The sequence below is a fragment of the Sordaria macrospora genome, chromosome 3, assembly GCF_033870435.1.
Source record: "Sordaria macrospora chromosome 3, complete sequence".
NCBI lineage: Eukaryota > Fungi > Ascomycota > Sordariomycetes > Sordariales > Sordariaceae > Sordaria > Sordaria macrospora.
Window position 1 is genome coordinate 3189785 of NC_089373.1, and position 19201 is coordinate 3208985.

Genomic DNA, 19201 nt, shown 5'->3' on the forward strand with positions numbered 1-19201 from the left:
GGATGAGTGTTCTCTTGGGGCCCTTGCAGCCCTGTAGATTGCCTTTTTGTTCGGGTCCGCTTGGAGGCTGCCTGGCCCACCCGGGTGACACGACTTGGCTGGCTGTCAGGCGTTTTGGGGCCGTATCATTGGTACAAAACAGCCTCTACAGCAAAGTTGACAGAACCCTTGAGAACCCTGATGATGCGGCGTGCACTTTGTCCTTCCATTTGGCCTCAGGCCATTGCAGGGTTGCCCGTTCAGTTATCAATCACAAAGTGAGAGGGGCTCACGGGGCAGAATGAGGCTCAGTTCATACATTCATCTGATATGTGCACAGCTTGATTGGCAGGACTCCGGTTCGTCGCAGGGCAACCAGGAGATGGGACGGCGGGGGAACCAGCCCCAGGGAGCGAACGCGCTGCGCGCAAGAGGGCCAGAGGGCTTCCACTTTGCTGCTGCCACAGGCAACCTAGAATCCCGTCCTGGATAGGACTAGCCTGAATCTAGCCGCGGACATCAGACAACCAGAGGCTGAGAACTTCCAGACTGTGAGGGTTCTTGCTTGCTTCCGTCACCTTCGCGCCGGCCAGTCGCGACGCCATCTTTTTTTCTGTCCAACTTTCTCCGAATAATCAGTGCATATACAGACTTTGCCGAAAAGAAAATCAACTGCCGCTGCCGGTCTGCAAGGCAACGCGCGCGGATTGGACCCCGCCCTGAATGCGCTGAAGGAGTATCATGAGAGGCGAGACATTGGCAAAATGGGTGAGTCCTGTGATGGCGTTATTCGACTACCTACCTACTTGTCTCCTCTCCTCTTATATCCTTCCTTCTTATGCAGAACAGACCTTTCTGCTCAAACAATGGCTCGAAAGCGACACCGAGAGGTGGATGACGGGGTAGGAACTTCCACTTCCTATCCCATTACGAGTAGTGGTTCTGGGCGACACTGAAACCAGACCGGAAGGGTTCTCAGAACTTTTGCGCGCGCAACAAGAGGAATTGTCGCGGAAAATTTGAAACCGTACAAGAATTGGGATTGTGGTCTAGTTTTGATTGCTGACTCGCAGTTGCGTCACAGCTCCGTCTCAGATGCTGCCTTCGGACCACGAGCCCTTGAACTTTTCTCCCCGAACCATTGCCCGGCTTGAAGAGGAGGATGAGAACACCGACTGGCAGAGAACACTGAGGCCGGTTGCCCCCGACAGCCGAAGCGTTGCCCATTCCCGCGAATCGTCTCTCGAAAAACTACAGTGGTCTGCTAGCAGTACTGTTCGCGCCCATGCGCCCCAGCGCCTAGTCGACTCCAAGCCCTCCTCGTACGGCCATCACAGACAGACGTCCATTGTCCACGGCATTGGCATCCAGCATTCGAGAAATGGGAGTCTTGCGAGCAACCACTCGAGCCCTCTCAGTCCCCAAATGATTGCCGCCGCCGGCGCAGGCATTCCCCCCGATCGAGCGGATCTACATGGCTTCTCGCGCAAGGACAACGACGGCTCTTCCATAGGCTCAAGGCCTCAGACGGCCCTTTCCGGAACAACGGCGGCATCCGTGCCCGTGATCCCCGAACGAACTTCGTCTGCTGCTGCTATGAATGATCCCGTTGGAGGACAAGCGGGAACGCACAGAAAGCCGGAAAGGATGGCCAGCGGGAGGTCTCGACGGGACCACCCCCATCACCATTCCCATTCGTCTCGGCACAAGGATGACCCGAAGACGGTCGGTGATTACGCGCTGCATGTGCTCTTTACGTCCTTCATTGCCCAAGCGGAAGAGAAGTTGACCGAGATCACAAGCATTCCACTCCACGAGCCGGAACCACATGTCGAACAAATATGTGGGCCTGGTATAGACGCTGCCTTCGACCAGTCCATTGTCGCGCTTGGTCATATTGCCAAGGCAAAGCCCAAGCCTTTGATAGACTCGATGATGCTATGGAGGAAGAGCAAAAGTGACGCTGCCAATGAGGCCCGCGATGCCCGCGCGCAACTTCACAATGCGCGGAGTCATCTGCCCGGCGGTGCTTTACAAAGGAGGAACACCGAGCCCGTTCAGGCCACTGGCCCTGGCAGTACTGGCCAGCCCGAGGTCCAGCATGCCGGACAAGCCGATATTGCGCAAACCGTCGCTGTGGCTGAGCGCCGGTCAACTGTTTCCATTTATATCCTTTGCCGTGTTCTCCTCGAGGTCTTTACTCAGAGCACACTCGCTTCTATCACGCCGGAGATGGAGGACAAGCTTGAGAAGATTATTTTCCAGCAGCTCAAAAGTACCGAGCCTGACTCGTTGTTAATCTCACCGCTGAAACTTGCAAATTGGAATCTCTTTGCTCAACTGTTGGGTGCGATGAGCGAAATCAGCTTCACGAGTGTGGCCGACCGGTTTATCAACGACCTGGAGCGCTCCATGCAAGAGCTAGGCACCAAGATCCCCACCGGTGGGCGAGATGTCGAAAGCAGGATAGAGCTGATTCTCATTGGAATGAAGCACCTTCGGATCAGGCTCTCACCTCCAGATGCCTGGGAGCGCTCTTGTAACTTCCTCATCTCCCTTGGCAAGCTCTTCAATGTGTCCCATGGCCAAAAGGTAAAGGCAGCCTTTTGCCAAGTGCTTGAAATGCTTGTGCTTCCCATTGCCGCCACAGCCAGCAGCAGTGACCTTGCCTATCCGAGGTGGAAAGAAGTGGTCACAACCATCACTCCCAAGCTGGCCCACATGTTTATGAGGCCGCGGCATTGGACCTATTCGTTTGCCCTCACAGCAACGATGCTTTGCGCCGACGTGCCCGAAAACTTTGGTAGCCAGTGGATGCAGTTGATCTACCCGCTTAACAGCAAGCTTCAGGACCGCATGACAAGACCGCTGTGTCTGCAGGCCATATCCAGGCTCTTGTGGACCTACCTTTACCGCACGAACGATAGCGTCGCGAACTCTACGAGGAAGCTCGATGAAGTCGTGAAAATCGCCCTTCCCAATACCAAGCGAGCATTTAGCGCTGCAGACCTCGCTGTTACTGAGCCACTGGTCCAGATCATCAGGTTTATAGGGTACATGTACCCTGAATACTGTTTTCGCAACATCATATTTCCCTTGGTGAACGCCGACCAGTTCGCATCCAACAAGGACCTCAAGATCGAGTTTCTTGACCCCGATAGGATGGTGGTTGGCATACACGCTTTTCTCGCGGTGATGGCGGACTTGGAGAAGGGAGAGCAAGGGAAGCCGCCATTTCCTCTGGATTATACCTATTCCGCATCCCTCATGGATCGAGTTTCCATCTTTTCCGTGCTTGCATCTCCGCACAGCAGCCTGGCCGCCACTCCGGCCCAGGGGGTCGATGAAGCGAGGCTCTCAAAACCGGTACAAATATCAGTTCTATCTGACACGGTCAAAGACTACTACAGCCGATTTTGCGAAATACTCGGGAAGATCGCCATCATCTGCGATAACACATTTGGTGGACAAGCTGTGTTGGATGAAAAGTTCAAGGATGAAAAGTTCAACAGTCCTGGCCCCAAGACGCCCATGACAGATACTTTCAAATTCTCGCGCCGAGATGATCAACAAAGCGCGTACGAGCAGAAACAGGCCTTCTACGAGCTATTTCATGTCGCGGTCGAGGCTTTACCACGATGTTTGTCGGCTGACATCCCATTCAATACGCTAATCAACCTTCTGTGTACGGGAACCGCTCATGTTCAGTCAAACATTGCGCGTTCATCTGCGCAGTCACTCAAGGCCATTGCTCGGCAGTCTCATGCCCAGCAAGTTACCATGGGCTTTGCCCGGTTTATCTTCAACTTCGACGACCGATACTCTACCATGTCCGATGGTGGGATGTTGGGCCCAGGACACATCGAAAAGACACTCATGCTCTACGTCGAGCTTCTTCACATCTGGATCGATGAGATCAGGCAAAAGACAAAAGAAGCCGAGGCAGAAAGCGACGAGCCTGGTGGCACTGACAAGCGAGGCATCAAACTCGACCTCTCCGGCATCTGGGCTGAGGTCGACCAAGTAGAAGCACATGGTTTATTCTTTCTCTGTTCGCAGTCACGGCGCGTGCGGTATTACGCAGTCACAGTTCTTCGCCTGATCACCGAATTCGACGCAGCTTTGAGGAAGACCAGTAACCACGAAGAGGAAAAGACCACGAGACTCATTGATATTCTGGAGAACGATTCCATGCAGGTCATGAGTTTCAAAGATGACCACCTCTCGGTAGCTGAACGTAGCAGACTGGAGCGAGGCATGCAGAACTCAAACAGTCAAGGAGCCTTGCTTGAGCTCTGTACCAGTGATGTGTCCTATGATACCACACTTTGGTTCAAAATCTTTCCCAACTTCGTTCGGATCGCTTATGACAAGTGCCCATTCACAGTCACAATCGGCCGCGACCTTGTGTGCAACAGGATTCTACAACTCTATCAGGCCATAGTCGTTATTTCCGAGCCATCCGGAAGGATGTACTACGGATCCGATGGAAGCAACTCTCGGATGGCCAGAACCCCGACCACGCAACCTGAGGTGCTTGTTGAGCAGTTCAAGCTGTATCTCGTCTTTGCCTGCACAACTCTTGCAGACCCAGGCAGTGCTCAGTCGGCCTCGACACAAAATGGTCAACACGGCCGAAAGGGCTCCAAAGCCTCTTCAACCGTTGACAAGATTGTGACAGCGCGGACCTTGTTCAAGTATCTAAATCCCTTACTCGGGGCATCACTCGGTTCCGTCAGAGATGCTGCGGTTACTGCAATGGGCTCGATCAACATTCACATCTACCGCACCCTCCTTGAGGAACTATCGGGGCATGTATCCCGATGTAACGACGAAGCTCGGGCGCGAATCCAACCACACCAGCGCACCAACAGCAACCCAAGGCGTAACCGGAAGATGGATCTGGTGCGAACTGAAATCACCCACGTGTACAAGCTGACGGCCCATTTCTTGAAACTGCCAGAGGTGTATAACGATGAGTGGATTCTCAACAACCTTGTTACCTATGCCAAAGACCTCAAGCTATTCCTCATGGACGTCGAAGTCCAGATGGATTGGGAGTTCCAGAGGCTAAGGCGGCATTACTGTGGTCTCATGGAGGAGCTTTTCGAAGGCATCAATCGGACGAAAGACCCGTCGCGCTGGATGACGTTCGAGTCCCGCAAGTCAGCCTTCACACTCATGGAAGACTGGTGTGGTTTCTCGCCCAACCAAGAGCAAATCTCGCAAAGGGAGGCTACCATGAGACAATCTCTCATCAATGAGCAGGGTGCAGGCGAGCGTGGTAAGGTGAGCGCCGCTATGGAGATCGAGAAAAGAAATCTGCGAACAGCTGCTCTTAGTGCCATGGCATCGCTCTGCGGAGGTCCAGTCCGTGTGCTTACCGAGAGTGGCTCGTTCCTCTACTTCGACGCGCGCCGTATGCTAAACTGGATTGATGCGATATTCAATGCGGAGAGCAACCGCATCAACCTCATAGGACGACGAGCTCTAAAGAACCTAATCGTCCACAACCAGCAATACCCCGCTCTGTTGGATCATTGCATCCTGAAGTGCTACACGACTGAGGCTCCCAAGGTGTTGGCCAGTTACTTTACGGTTGTGGTAGAAGTGCTTTCGGAGCACGTCAACTATCCCTGTTCATTCTGGAAGCTCCTCGGTCTCTGCTTATTCACCTTGGGTAACGATCAAAGTGATATACGATCCAAGTCGGCACAAGTCCTGCGCACTGTCGAAGAGCGGCAACAACCGGCGCGGAACTCCAAGATACAAGACTTCGATATCAGCATATCCGACAAGACCAAGGCCGTCTACAAACTTGCTCAGTTCGAAATATCCAAGCGACTGGCGAAACAGCACACCGAGTTGGCATTTTACATCTTTTCCGAGTTTACTTACTACTTTAAGGAGGTAGGGTCAGTGGCCCAGAGGAATGTGGTTGCCATCATCCTTCCCTGGATCCAGTCAATAGAGCTGACCGTCGACCCCAACGGCGGACCAACCGCGGAATCATACGTGCTTCTCGCCAACCTCCTGGAAATCACCATCAAGTCGAGCGCGGCCCTACACAACGAGGTCCAGGCACTCTGGCAGGCCCTGGCGACAGGCCCTCACCCGGGCAATGTTCGGCTGATTCTCGACTTCATCATGTCCCTTTGTCTGGAACGACGGGAACAAAACTTTGTCGAGTATGCCAAGCAGATCGTCGTCTTCCTCGCTAGCACAAGCAGCGCCCCTGGAAACAAGGTGATCGAGTTCCTGCTGATGCAAATCACGCCCAAGTCCATGGTTACAAACGACAAGCGGGAAGCCGTGCCGCCGCCACCGGATATCAACACCTTGCCTTATTGTGCAGATCTCTCAGAGGTTCTCCCTATAGGGACGAAACAAGCTGGCTTCTCTCTGGGACAACTTTCCCTGATACTGCTAGTGGATCTCATGGTGGCTCCAGTTTGTATTGTGCCTGATAACGTACCTGTGTTGCTTCAGGTGGTCACGGTTCTCTGGGATCACTACACAGCGCTTGTCCAAGAGCAAGCTCGTGAGATGCTTGTGCACCTTATCCATGAACTGGTCATTTCGAGACTCGATGATGACGCTCCACAGTCTACAAGAGAATCCATCGAGAGTCTGATCGATGCCATTCGCCGTCATGACCGGTCTGTGGTGTGGGGCTACGAAGATAGCAATGGCAATGTTGGCGCCCACGACAACAAGGTACCCCCGAGCATGGAATATCTTACTGCCGAGGTGGTCAAGACCTTCGAGATCACATTCCCTGGTATCAAAGAGAAGTGGGGCAGGCTGTCATTGACTTGGGCAACATCTTGTCCAGTCAGGCACCTTGCCTGTCGGTCGTTCCAGATCTTCAGATGCATATTGACGTCTCTCGATCACGACATGTTAGGCGACATGATTGCCAGGCTCTGTAGTACTATCTCAGACGAGGATACCGAACTCCAGAAATTTTCCATGGAGGTGCTGACGACTCTGAAAACTCTCGTGGCGAAACTAGACGCCGACAAGCTACTCACTTTCCCGCAGCTCTTCTGGACAACTTGCGCATGCTTGGAGTCCATCAACGAGTGCGAGTTTCTGGAGGCGGTCGAAATGCTTAACGAGTTCCTGGACAAGCTGGATTTCCATTCGCCGACCGTTCGAAGGATGTTGCTCGATGGCCAGCCCTCTAAGTGGGACGGCTCGTTTGAAGGGCTACAACCCCTTCTATATAAAGGCCTACGGTCTTCCACCTGTCTGGACCTGACCTTGACAACACTCGATAAGCTCATTCTACTGCCTAGCGATCCGCTGATAGGAGACGGTGGCCGCTTCTTCTTTACCATTCTGGCAAACTTTCCTCGCCTCCTACACGCTATGGAGGAGGAGTCACCTGATCCGGCTGTTGCACCGACCGTCGAGACACTGTTGCACATTGCTGATATTCAAGGGTTGCGAAGCATTGCTGTCGTTTTGGATGACTATCTTGGGCACCGTTACGCGTCTGCCAAGGACTTCGTGGTCCAGCTCTACGCGGCCCTACGGGAGTATTACCTACCTGATCTGGAATTACAGATGCTCACAATGCTGATGGGGTTGCTGACCAATGCCACCGCTTGGGTTAAGATTCACACCATGCGCATCCTCCGGGTCATCGTCACTGAGGTGGACATGAAGAAGCCAGAGATTGCCAGCCACGGGTCCGACATGATCTCGCCGCTACTGCGCCTGCTCCAAACCGAGTACTGTATGGAGGCTCTCGAAGTGCTCGACAACATCATGAGCATGTCTGGCTCATCCATGGACAAGCACCATCTTCGAATGAGCATGACACGGCTCACCTCCAAAGCCGTCCGCAAAGAGTACGAGCGGGCACAGAGTCTATTTGGCATTCCGGAGGCATCTGGCTGGGCTATTCCCATGCCGGCACGCAAGACTGAGTCAACGCGCGCCAACACCCACGCTGTCTTCTACATGTGCCAGATGAATTCCCAAAACATGGAGGGCGGTATGCCGGAGAGCGATATCCCTACGCCGGCCGAGATAGAATTCGAGTTCGAGTTCCACGATGAATATGCCTACGGATATCTCCATGTTTCCGACAGGGCTGATACCATGATGTCGGACGACGCACGTGGGCTTGAGCACGCGCCCATGGGTGATCTCATATCCAAGCTGGACAGTCTTGATGACTTCTTCGACGACTTGTCGTCGACTGGTCCGCCTAGCGAGGGACGATCATCCAGGACTATCACAGAGTTCTCTCCGGATAGCTTCGACTCGGGTGCACAGCTGTATGACGAGCAGATCTTACCCATCCTGCATCAAGCGTCGGCAAACAACAACAATAACAACATCACCGCGGCATTCCAGAGCGGTTTCGCTGATAGACCGAGCTTATTCTCCGGAGGCGGACCCGGACCAGCTGTAGTCGCGGGATCCACCACTTCCTCGCCCATAAGTCCCTCCATGATGCACCCCGCCACATTTGGCAGCATCAGCAGCATTGTCGGCGGAGGAGACACCGGTGGAGGACCCGGTGGCATAGTTATTACCTCGCCGACGGCCTCAATCACTTCCACCTCCACATCCACCTCACAACTCCGACCGTTCCTGATGACCAACATCCGACCGGGATTGCATGCTAGATCCATCACCTCCCCCTCGGCGCCTGCCTCGTACCTGGCCAACATTGGCGACTTCACCTCTGACGACGACGGCGGCGGCATGGCCGAATACCCGGAGGACATTGGCGTTTTTTCTGATAACGACGAAGACCAGTACCAGTACCCTCAGAGGCCTTCGACTGCTACCAGCACAGGGACTGTCTCTGGCGTCCCGCAATTCCACCACCCGAACTACCACATCTCATCATCTACCAGTGGAAGCGGAGCGGCACACGGTACCTACTATAGCGGCGGCGGCGGCGGCGGCGGCGGCGGAGTAAGCGGCTCTCACAGCGCTAGTCCCAGCGTGAGCGTCGGCCACGGACCTGGCCCTGCCGTCCCACTTCACCCAACATTAACATCACCATCCTTAACCTCATCAGTATCGGCATCAGCAACAGACGGCTCCTCTAAGCTCGAAAACATGATCCGTCCATTTGCGCAAAGCACCCGCTCCCGCATGCGCCGACTAACGGGCGGCGGAAGCAGTCGGTCAAGGGAGGAGAGGTTGGCGGCGGTGGCGGCGGCTACGGGGCCGTTGTCGCCGCAGGTGCCCAAGGTGCCAAATGCGTTTTTGCCATTGGGTCATCATAGCCATAACCACCAGGGGCAGCAGCAGCCACAGTCAGGTTCAAGTGCAGGATCGGGTTCGAGTTCGCAAACTCATGGTCAGGGCCACGGATCGCAAGGCCAGGGGCAGGGACAACAGGGGCATAATCAATCGAGAGCGCAGACACCTGTCTTGGCGGGGGAGATTCAAATGATGTGAGGGTGGGTGGTCATATGAATGGGCAGTGAGTGACATTGTCCATTTTTCTTGTGTTTTTTGTTTTGTTTTTCGTAACTGGAGTTGTACGTGCGTGGAGTAATAGGATATGGGAAAGCGTTTGGTTGGGGTGAGTTACGGATACCATGGGATAGGATGCTCTGGCTTTTTAAACGGGATACCTATACATATTGATACGTTGTGTGTGTGTTGAATCAACTGTCACGGATTTGAAGAATTCCGGAAAGTCGCGGTATTATTTGATGGGGTTTGGTTACACTCTTGGCGAGCAATCATTTGTACCTCCCACATTCCGAACGAAGAAAGGGGGCGTCTCAAACCGGAAATAAATATACTCGTTAGGACACAACCCCCTGGATGGGGACCGGACCGCTCGGGTACGTTTTCTCCCAAGCTGCCTATGTAACCAACAGCCTTTGGTTTCCGATATTACGCCGTTGGATGTTAGTCTACAATTCTATGCTGCTTTTTCGAACAATATTGTCGAACCTGTTTAAGCGGTGAGTAATTCTCTCTTCAGCTTCCTCTTGCAGCCACTCATGTGATTGACCGCCGCAGATACAGTGTGAGATATGCTTGCTCGATGCTGTGGCTCTTGTCGGTTTCTGGTATTGATGTACGCAGCTGACCCACCTAGCTGGACATTTATTGGCGGTTAGCGGCGAGTATAATAGGGCTGAAGGATCGGAAAGGACTGGGCTCTTGTCCTGTTTTCGTCCTCTCCCACCAATCATTACGACCGGACTGTTTGTCTTCTCCGTCACACCCAATCCACGCTGTTGGAAGTGGGAAAAACAATGGACTACCTATCGCTCGGTGCTTTTATGAGGAGCAGATCCGATAAATGACGGCGCCTGTTTTTGGAAGTCGATGTTGCTTCACTTCCGGGACTACGAAAACTGGCCTAGCCATAGCAGGCAAGTACGGTGTCGATAGGTTCTCCGTGCTTCCATCTATTCGTACCTCCGCCGTGGGCTGCTCTGCTCCTTGGACCGATAGCTAGAGTTGTCTCTCTGTTTTTCGACCCGGCCATCCCTTGATTGTCTCGCCAACGCTTCCTCTCGCTTTTTTCTGAGTACCGACTTTCGCGCGTCTCTTCTCCGCTACATTCGTTTCATCTGTGTTTCTAACAACACACCTACTTGGCCTGCCTACAGACAAAGCTGTTTCTTTGTTCCCTTCCCAACGCGAGCGAAAGATTATAGGCGATCCGTCTAATTGGGAAATCTGGGGCCTTGGGTGCGGTAGACGCATACGTACCTACCACTGTATACCTTCTAGGGATCCTTCTCCCTGCGGACTTTTTTTTTGGGCGTTCACTGTTCAGCAGCAATCATGGTCAGGGCAGGAAGACAAAAGGTCAGAACGGGTTGTTATACATGCAAGTGCGTAAATTCTGTTTACTCCATCTTTACTTTATCCGTCCGCGTCCACATCCCTCTCGGTCATGTCCCTTCGGTTCCCTTGAAAGCGCCTATCATCTACCTACTTGAGTTTGTGCCACCTCGTACGATGAGGCTGCCTTCGCTCGGACCTGCCCCATATCCTGTTGGCATGATGGTCCAATGTAACAGTCGCCGAAACCATACCGCTCGGGTCACTACTCAGCCCAGCCTTCCTCTCTACCCACAGCAACCCTCTCACCCACCAAGATACTCCGAGTCTCACCTCAGTCCACTTTCATATACCTCTACCTACTACTCGTAATAAAAAGTCAAAGAAGGTTCCATAGGCTAACAAGAGCACTCTGCCATCTTGCACTTGCTCCGTCATGACAGGATCCGCAAAGTAAAATGTGACGAGACCAAGCCGGCATGCCTCCGGTGTACCAAGACGGGCCGCAGATGTGATGGCTACCCAGCTGCTCCGTTGCATTCCCAATCATGGCAGGAGCTCTTGGCCAAACGGCCCATCATCCCGGCCGTGACGCATCGCCACAACTCCCAGGAGGGCCGCGCCCTCGAGTTCTACCGGTGCGTGCTGGCACCCACCTTCTCCGGCTCGCTGGTCGACGACTTCTGGACCCACGTGGTCAGCCGGGCCAGCTACCAGAATCCCGTCATCCGTCATGCCGTCGTCGCCATCAGCTCCATCTGCGAGCTCATCGGCGACCCCAGCGTCAAGGGGCAATCCCTCGTCAAGTTCCCCAAGGGCCGGTATGCCATCGGCCACTATAACCGCGCCCTTCAGGATATATCCAAGACCGACGATGAGGCCATGGTCATCTTTGTTTGTATCCTGTTCGTCTGTATAGAAATCCTCCAGGGCAACCGAGAGGCAGCCATCTCCCACTGCCATCATGGCGTCCAGATCCTTAACCAGCTCAACGGAGGCAAGAGCAAAGTAAACTCGTCAAGCTCCATCCTGTCCCGGGACCAGCTTCTAAACCCTTTCGCCCGTCTGAGCATATTCCCCTTTTTCTACGGCAGCACAGTTGACGTGTTCCCCAACCTTCTCCGGCACGGGTCCGAGGCGCCGGACAGCTCGGACGGTACCCACGGCGGCGCAGGAACCGCCACTCTAGCATCCGACAGCGCCCTAACCGTTCTCGACGAGCTCCGCTCCGGCCTCGACCTCCTCGTCGCGCGAGCCATGCGCTTCCTCCGCTCCGCCGACCTATACCGCATCGGACCCTCGCGACACGAGCCCGTTCCCTCCCAGATTCTAACCGAGCAGGCCAACCTGACCAAATCCATCGACGACTGGCTGGTGCGCTTCACCATTTTCAGCGCCGTACACTCGCCGACCGAGGACGCGGCCGGCTTATTCTACCAGATGCGCATGAAGAGCTACATCACCAAGATCTGGATCGCCACGGCTCTGGACAGGACCGAGATGGTCTACGACCGATTCGTCCCCTTGTTCCGAGAAATCGTCGACATGGCCGGGCGGTATCTAGCCGCCGAGAAGAGCCGACCGCGGGGCCCATCACCACCGCGGTCGGCTTCTGCACATGCCAGTGGTAATGAAGAGGGGGATGGTGGTGGTGGTGGTGGCCCAGCATTCGCAGCAACCAACCAAAACAAGCCCCGCTTCGTCTACGAAATGGCATACCTCCCCATGCTCTACTTCGTGGTCATGCGCTGCCGACACCTCGAGACGCGCGTGAAGGCTCTCGAGCACATGACCACGCTTTCCGCGCTGCACCAGGGGCTGTGGGACTCGACGTTGACCTTTTGCATCGGCTGGCGGCTGATCGAGATCGAGCACGGCGCCGACCGCGAGACTTTGCTGCAATCCATGGCCCAGGCAAAGGGTACAGGTACTATGCAGGGTTCGGGCTTGGGAATGCAGTCACCCTCGCGTTTGAGTAATAGTGTTACTCGTCTAATAGCGCCAGACGTCAACTCGCTGGTGGGGAGGTTAATAACGGGGACAATGAATCCGCCGATGCCCCCCGACAGGATGAGGTTGAGGGAGTGTGTGATTACGGGCGATCATACCGTGGAGCAGGAAGAAGAAGAGCAAGAACAGGATGGTAAAAGCCCGGGCTCGAACTCGGGCTCGAATTCGAACATGGGTAGGGGCAAGAGTAAGGGCAAAGGGTTGAGGACGGGGTATAGAAGGGTCATTTTCCATGTGTGGAAGCCGGAGAGTGAAGGAGGAGTGGGCACGTTTGAGGAGTGGGTGCCTATTAGCGAGCCGCCGCCGATGAAGGATATGTGCTATGATTACGAATTTGCGCAGCAGACGGCGGCGGCGGCAGCGGCGACGGTGGGGAATGAGTTAGGGGAGGTGAAGCCTAGCTTTGAGTCAGGCCTTGTTGATGCAAAACGCTTTGATTCAGGCTATGTTGAGGCGAAGCCCACAAGCTATAACTCTGGTTTTGTTGAAACTGCGAAGCCTAGCTTCCATGTCGCCTCGGGTTATGTTGGAGCAAAACCTAGCTTCACCTCGGGCTTTGTTGAAGCTAAACCCAGCTACGGGAACGGCTTTGTGGAGGTAAAGCCCAGCTTCAACCCAGGTTTTGTTGATTTGGGACGTGGAGGAGGGGAGCATGATCTGCCGACAAGGACTATGCCCCCGGTCTATGATGGCTTAAAGTTGGAGAGTGTGGTGTGAGTGGAAGTTAATGATTTTGTACTCGGTTTTAGGGAAAGATTTGGAATTCCTATGTGGGCGGAAGGAAGACAAGACCAATGGGAGGTTTTGGATTGTTTTTCAAAAGATGAATGGGCAACCGGATCAAGGGGGTCGAATTGGTGTCATTAATAACTTGGATAATACCCTGTACACGAATGTAGGTATTCTTCTTCCATGGCTTAGATTTGAAACCCCATAGCACGGAGTTATAGGTTTTCTTTGTGTAACTTGCGTGGTTTGTCTGTTTGACTTGGTGTGATTGTACGTAAATGCTGAAATCATTTTAGAGTGAACCATGCCTTGACTTATCATAGGAGAAAATCAGGTTCTTAAGGGATGGAGATGTTTTGGTCAAAGGAGAATAAAATTGTTAACATATGTATCAGAAACTGTAAAGCAAAAAAACAACGAATTACTGAAGGTATCATAAAGTCATCACTCATCAACTTCTTCGCCTCATTCAGGCAACAACACCAACCTCCACCGCTCCCACCCTCAAGCCAGAAATCTTTTCCTGCTCCGTAGAGATAACCTCCACAACCCCTTCCTCCTGTTCCTCATGCTCCAGCTCCTCCGGTCCCTCAGGAAACTCGCTCCCAGCAATATTACACTGCCTAAACAGCCTCACCTCACTCTCCGCAAACGCTCCCACAACACTATGCAACGTGCCCCTGTTATGGAAAATCACCAGATCTCCTTCCTCCCAATCATGCGCATACACGCAGTCGGGTGCAATTCCCGGCCTCTGTAATTCATACACAATCTCCCTCACCTGCTTCAAGTCCTCCATCACGCTTCCATCCGCCAAATGCAGCCTCCTGACCGCGCTAGGATGAATCTGCAGCGCCAGCTTGCCCGTAACGGGGTTGCGCCAGCACATGGGCAAGATCTGGATCTTGTCTTGCTCGATCTCCGGCAGTTCTTCCAGCGGCATCTCCTTGCCCTCGGACACCAAACCGAGACCGGTACTGCGTGACTTGGCGGAGGACATCCACACGTACGGATGCGGCGCGTACTCGACCTTGGTCGAGCGCGCAAACGCCTTTTGGGTTTCCGAGAGGATGTCGTACATCTTGTACCCTGACACAAAAGCCGTGGTGCCAAGTGGGACATCCAGCTCGTCGCCCGTTCCATCGTCATAGACGCACGTCTGTCTGCGTCCCTTGGGAACCTTGACGGCTAAGAGCGTGGTCACCACAGGTGGAGCGCGGGCAACGCCTCCGTACAAAGCGGCGTCGATGTGCCATCTATAAAAGCGCGTGTGGGTGAGGTCGTACGAGTCCGGGATGGAGGTGGAGTGGAAGGTGCGGTGGTGAGGGTGGCGGAGCTGGATGTTGGTGAGGCCCTCGTAGGACGGCACGAAGCCGTTGCCAATTACTTGGACTTGGGGCTGGTGGGGGATGGTTTTGAGGTCGGGGTGGAGGATGGATTTGCTGGCGACCGAGGCCTTATTGCCGTCGTTGCCGTGGCCGTAAAGGGGGGCGGCGAGAGGGTCGAAGCGCTGGGTGAGCTCGTACTGGGCGCGAGGGGTGACGTGAGATTGGGACTTGATGACGAGGACTTGGTGGGTGAAGAGGGCGGTGCGGAGGATGGTGAAATCGGCATCTGTTTTTGTGAAGATGATAAGGTTAGTGCCAAACTCGAGAAAAGAAACAGCACCAGGTAAAAAGTATCTGGCTTGAAAGTTGAGTGGTGGTGTGCCTTACCGAGGAGGTTACCGATTTTAACGGGTATTCTCCCATGTGTGAATGGTAGATATCAAATCATCATATAACCACGAATATCGAATTTCACGTTGATGCAGCCTTACCAGTCAAGTTCTCAATGTCGACTCCTGTTACTGTAGCTCCAAAGTCGAGGTTGGAGCCCTCGGGATGGGAAAAGGGGGTAACAACGGGAGTGGTCGTGGTTGAAGCCATCTTCGATATATGTGCGTCGGTATGGTGTATATAAATTCGTTCTTGCTCTTTGCTCTGCGGTAGTGCTTGATCACACGAATTCGAGATGATCTTGATGCTATCGACTTGATTCGGACTCCAGAGGAACGACGGGATGTTGTTTGTTACTTATACTTCAGATGTAAGTGTAAGTCCCCCCTCGCTGTAATCCGCCCCTACTCCTTATCGGTTGCCTTGGCCCTTGATGTTGCGTCCCATGGTGGAGTCGGCCGAGTCCGATGACACAATGCATATGCCAAACGGGGGGCGATCCTCAGGAACAATGCTTCATGTTCGGGAAGACGGAGTTTCAGTGGTTGGGTAGTCCAGGAGATAACGCGGCGATCACTGATAATCTGACTGATGTCGCACTGCAACCACCAAGAGATAACGGGCGGGGCTCCGCGATCCGACTGCTGCCTCTCTTGGCGAACCTTACCGGCCAACGCCGCCATCCGGCAAATAGAGATGAATACTATCCACCGTATTATTGATTTCTTACACGGGGGTAAAAGTTGCTTCGTTGACAAGTTTCAATTTTATCAGTTTCGGAGCATTTTCCGTTGTTGGTTGTACAAAAACCGCATTGTTATCTCCTCGATGGTGATAAGTGAGCGAGTGGGCTTCCGTTATCCCCGATGTGACGCTCCGATAGTGTAGAGCCGAGACTGGAAGGCCGATTACAGTGCTGCTTTGATAGAGAGTAATTATAGGACCAATTCAGAGCTTGCGGAGGTTCATGCATTTGGATTGATGATAGCAAAGAGGAAATGGTATTGTAGAAGCCAAGTTGTAAGGTTAAGTCGTTTGGGGGGAAATGACTCCAGGGGAAATTTCTCGGGGAAGACGCTGACAAAGTAGCGATTATAAGCTTGACAAATTAGCGGGAACAATAACCACTGAGAAAAACCCCTTGTGGTGTAGTTGGCTATCACGTTCGGCTGTAATTGTCTAGATTGTATACCGAAAGGTCACCGGCTCGATTCCGGTCGAGGGGACTCATCTTTTTGCACTTTTTTTCTTTCCTTCGATATGCTCTTTGACCTTGTCTGCTTGTGCAAATCTTTTCTTCTACTTCTCTGTTTTTTCTATCAATTTCTTTTTCATATGAAACTGGCATTTATGTTTTCCCTTGTCTTGCATCTTCTCTTTTATCACACACCTCAGATGTTCGGATTAAATCAGTTTCTCTTCACGGTTACCACACACGTTTGGTTTTTGTGTACAAAGCAACAATTGTTTCCATTACGCAGGTATAGTAACGAACAAAGTGCACCAAGGTGGTCTAAACGCACTGGTGTCCTATCCAAGTCAAGTCCTTTACTACTATGAAAAAAAAGTCGTAACATTAGCTGCCATCACCATCCTCCTCATAGTCAAGGCTCGTAAGGTGTCGCATCCTTAAAGATGAGATGCGGCTTGCGCTTCGCAATATCCAAGATGGTATCCGCAAACACTCCATTTGCCCAAGCAAACCAGCTTCCTAGAGTTTGAAATATCATGTCAGCTTTGTCTTTGTTTTAACAATGTTTTCTTTTGAGAGGTACTCACGTGTATAAGAATGCGACCAATTCACATCAATGCTCTCATGAATAAGCCCCAGCTTGCTCGCGTTCAAAACCAGCGTCAAGCACTTCATGATCTCCTCATCATCATCCGATGTCTGTGCCTGCACCAGCAGACTCATCGGCCACGCATTCTGCAGGCCAATATGCGGGCCTCCGATACCCTCGAACTCTCTTCCTGTCAGGTAGTACGGATTGCTGGCCTTCTCCAGGAGCATCTTGCGCGTGTTCTGGTACGTCGCATCGTCCACTGAGACGAAGCCCATCAGCGGCAGCGCCAGCAAGCTCGGGTAGTTGGCATCGTCCATCATCAGTGCGCTGCCGTAGCCGTCCACCTCGTACGCAAACACCTCGCCGTACTTGCGGTGGTGGACGACGCCGTGTTCCCAGATGCCTGCCGTGATCGTCTTGCTCCATGTCTCCGCCGTTTCCGCCCGCGTGACGTCCTTCTTGTTCCCTGTGGCTCTCAACATGGCCGCAAGCCGCTTGAGCTCTGTGGCCATCTGCGCATTGGCGGGGATGAAGAAGCCGAAGATGGTGGCGTCGTCGCTGGGCCGGAACGCCGAGCGGATCAGACCCGTTCCGTTGTTCAGCGGGTTACCGATTCCGCCAAGGTTCAGCGTCTCGGTGCCCCTGTCGGTGCGCCGCTGGAAGGTGTACTGGTTACGACTGTACGAGCCGGTCTCCGGGTCGAAAGTGCTCTTGCTCTGCGCCTCGAGCACGTCGAACAACGAGTCCAGCGCCTTGTACCACCGCGTGTTGAGGAAGTCGGTGCTCTTGGTGTGGGTGTAGAAGGCGTTGGTTAAAGCAAGGAAGTGAGCGAGCGAATCTAGCTCGTACTTGCACTCGAAGACAAAGGAAGGATTGAAGGCCGGGTGGACGGTGTCGTCTTGGCCGTTCAGGGTGACGGGAAGCCCGGAATGGGGCGGCGGCTGGAAGGCATTGCAGTAGGGCGACTCGATCACGTACTCGCTTTGGGTGTTGATGGCGCCAAGAATCAGGTCGAAGATGACCTTGTCCTTGAGGGCCAGCTTTTGGTATGGCTTTAGCTGATTGGTGCTGTCACGCAGCCACTCAGCCAGAATATCGCCCGTGATGATGAATGACTGTGGACCCGCCCATTTGTTTGGGTCCTCGTACGTACTCATCCACGGATCATTGTCGACGGGGCTTTCAGTCGCCGGCTTCTTCTTTTCCTTGCCGTCCTTGCCATTCGTGTGGAATTTGACTGTGGTATCCGTAGTAGAGGGGAAGGTGTTTTCGAAAAGACGTGCAAGGTCAGGGTTCTTCATGCGGGATGTGACATCTTTGATGACCTTCTCGATGGCGTCAGACTGAAAGGTACGGCACCTGACATGGGGGCGCTGGAAGGGAAGGGAAAGAGGACCTTCACTGTAGGGTCGGCTGTCCATACAGATTAGCGATGAGTCCTGAGCAAAGGCATGATGGACTCACTGGGGATAAGTAGCATAGGATGCATAGTCTGGACAAGCAGTCTCATCAAATTTGCCCTTGATTGGCACCTGGTCCCTATCCCATACGAGCTCTGATGCCTCTACCAGTGCCGGCCTCAACAGAGGTGTCGACAGAGGCAATAGCAGCGACAGCCAGGAAGTAGTGCGAGCCATATCACCGGCTAGCGTATTTCCGAGTTATCGGTTGTATAGTTGTCGATATGGCAATGTGAGCGGCTCAGCAGCCTGGATGATCGGCTCGAGTGGTTGCCCTGTGTATATGGGAACACCTTTCTGGACTCGCAGACCCTTCCGTCAGATGCGAAGATTTACCCAAAGCGAGAACCAAGAGCTCCAGGGTAGAAGTCTGACCATAGGCAAGCTCGAAACCCTGCGAGATGAAAGGAGCAAAGTACAACGTTTGGTTGTAAACCTTCACTTAATGTGTAGGTATGAGCGAGTGACGTCGGAGTAAGAACTCGAAACCGCGATGTCCACGAGACCACTAATTATTAGCTCCCTGCAGCTCCCTAACGTGTAACGTCTTGGCGGGGAAACAAACCTTTGGTGGTGGCTGTTAGTGGTTTCTTTCGTAGCGGGGTGGCAGGCACATGTTAGACACGATGGACAAGACCCAGCCCACTTTTATACTAACAGGGCACTAACAATAGGAGCAAGTGTAAATATCAAAGCCTTCCTGCACACTTCTTCACATCGCATCCTTTAGCCTTAT

General features: G+C 53.3%; 4 protein-coding genes and 1 non-coding gene across 5 annotated transcripts; 3 read left to right on the forward strand and 2 right to left on the reverse strand.

Annotated features, from left to right (window-relative positions):
• Window positions 1-1066: 1066 nt before the first annotated feature.
• Window positions 1067-9802, forward strand: SMAC4_04770 (uncharacterized protein). Its single transcript, XM_003346549.2, has 2 exons — window positions 1067-1853; window positions 1926-9802. The coding sequence occupies exons 1-2, from the start codon at window positions 1075-1077 to the stop codon at window positions 9409-9411; spliced, it is 8265 nt and encodes a 2754-aa protein (XP_003346597.1). The 5' UTR covers window positions 1067-1074; the 3' UTR covers window positions 9412-9802.
• Window positions 9803-10224: 422 nt separating this feature from the next.
• On the forward strand, window positions 10225-13846 carry SMAC4_04771 (uncharacterized protein). Its single transcript, XM_003346550.2, has 2 exons — window positions 10225-10814; window positions 11208-13846. The coding sequence occupies exons 1-2, from the start codon at window positions 10765-10767 to the stop codon at window positions 13489-13491; spliced, it is 2334 nt and encodes a 777-aa protein (XP_003346598.1). The 5' UTR covers window positions 10225-10764; the 3' UTR covers window positions 13492-13846.
• A 3-nt stretch (window positions 13847-13849) lies between these two features.
• SMAC4_04772 (uncharacterized protein) lies at window positions 13850-15502 on the reverse strand. Its single transcript, XM_003346551.2, has 2 exons — window positions 15323-15502; window positions 13850-15117 (listed from the first exon to the last, which is right to left on the reverse strand). Exons 1-2 carry the CDS (start codon window positions 15429-15431, stop codon window positions 13973-13975), a joined length of 1254 nt encoding a protein of 417 aa, XP_003346599.1. The 5' UTR covers window positions 15432-15502; the 3' UTR covers window positions 13850-13972.
• Window positions 15503-16358: 856 nt separating this feature from the next.
• Window positions 16359-16447, forward strand: SMAC4_13502. The gene is given in 2 exon segments: window positions 16359-16396; window positions 16412-16447. It is a non-coding gene; the product is annotated as a tRNA-Tyr (tRNA).
• Window positions 16448-16619: 172 nt separating this feature from the next.
• On the reverse strand, window positions 16620-19127 carry SMAC4_04773 (uncharacterized protein). The gene is made up of 3 exons (XM_066090175.1): window positions 18470-19127; window positions 17001-18418; window positions 16620-16932 (listed from the first exon to the last, which is right to left on the reverse strand). Exons 1-3 carry the CDS (start codon window positions 18640-18642, stop codon window positions 16826-16828), a joined length of 1698 nt encoding a protein of 565 aa, XP_065946531.1. The 5' UTR covers window positions 18643-19127; the 3' UTR covers window positions 16620-16825.
• Between the last annotated feature and the right edge of the window lie 74 nt (window positions 19128-19201).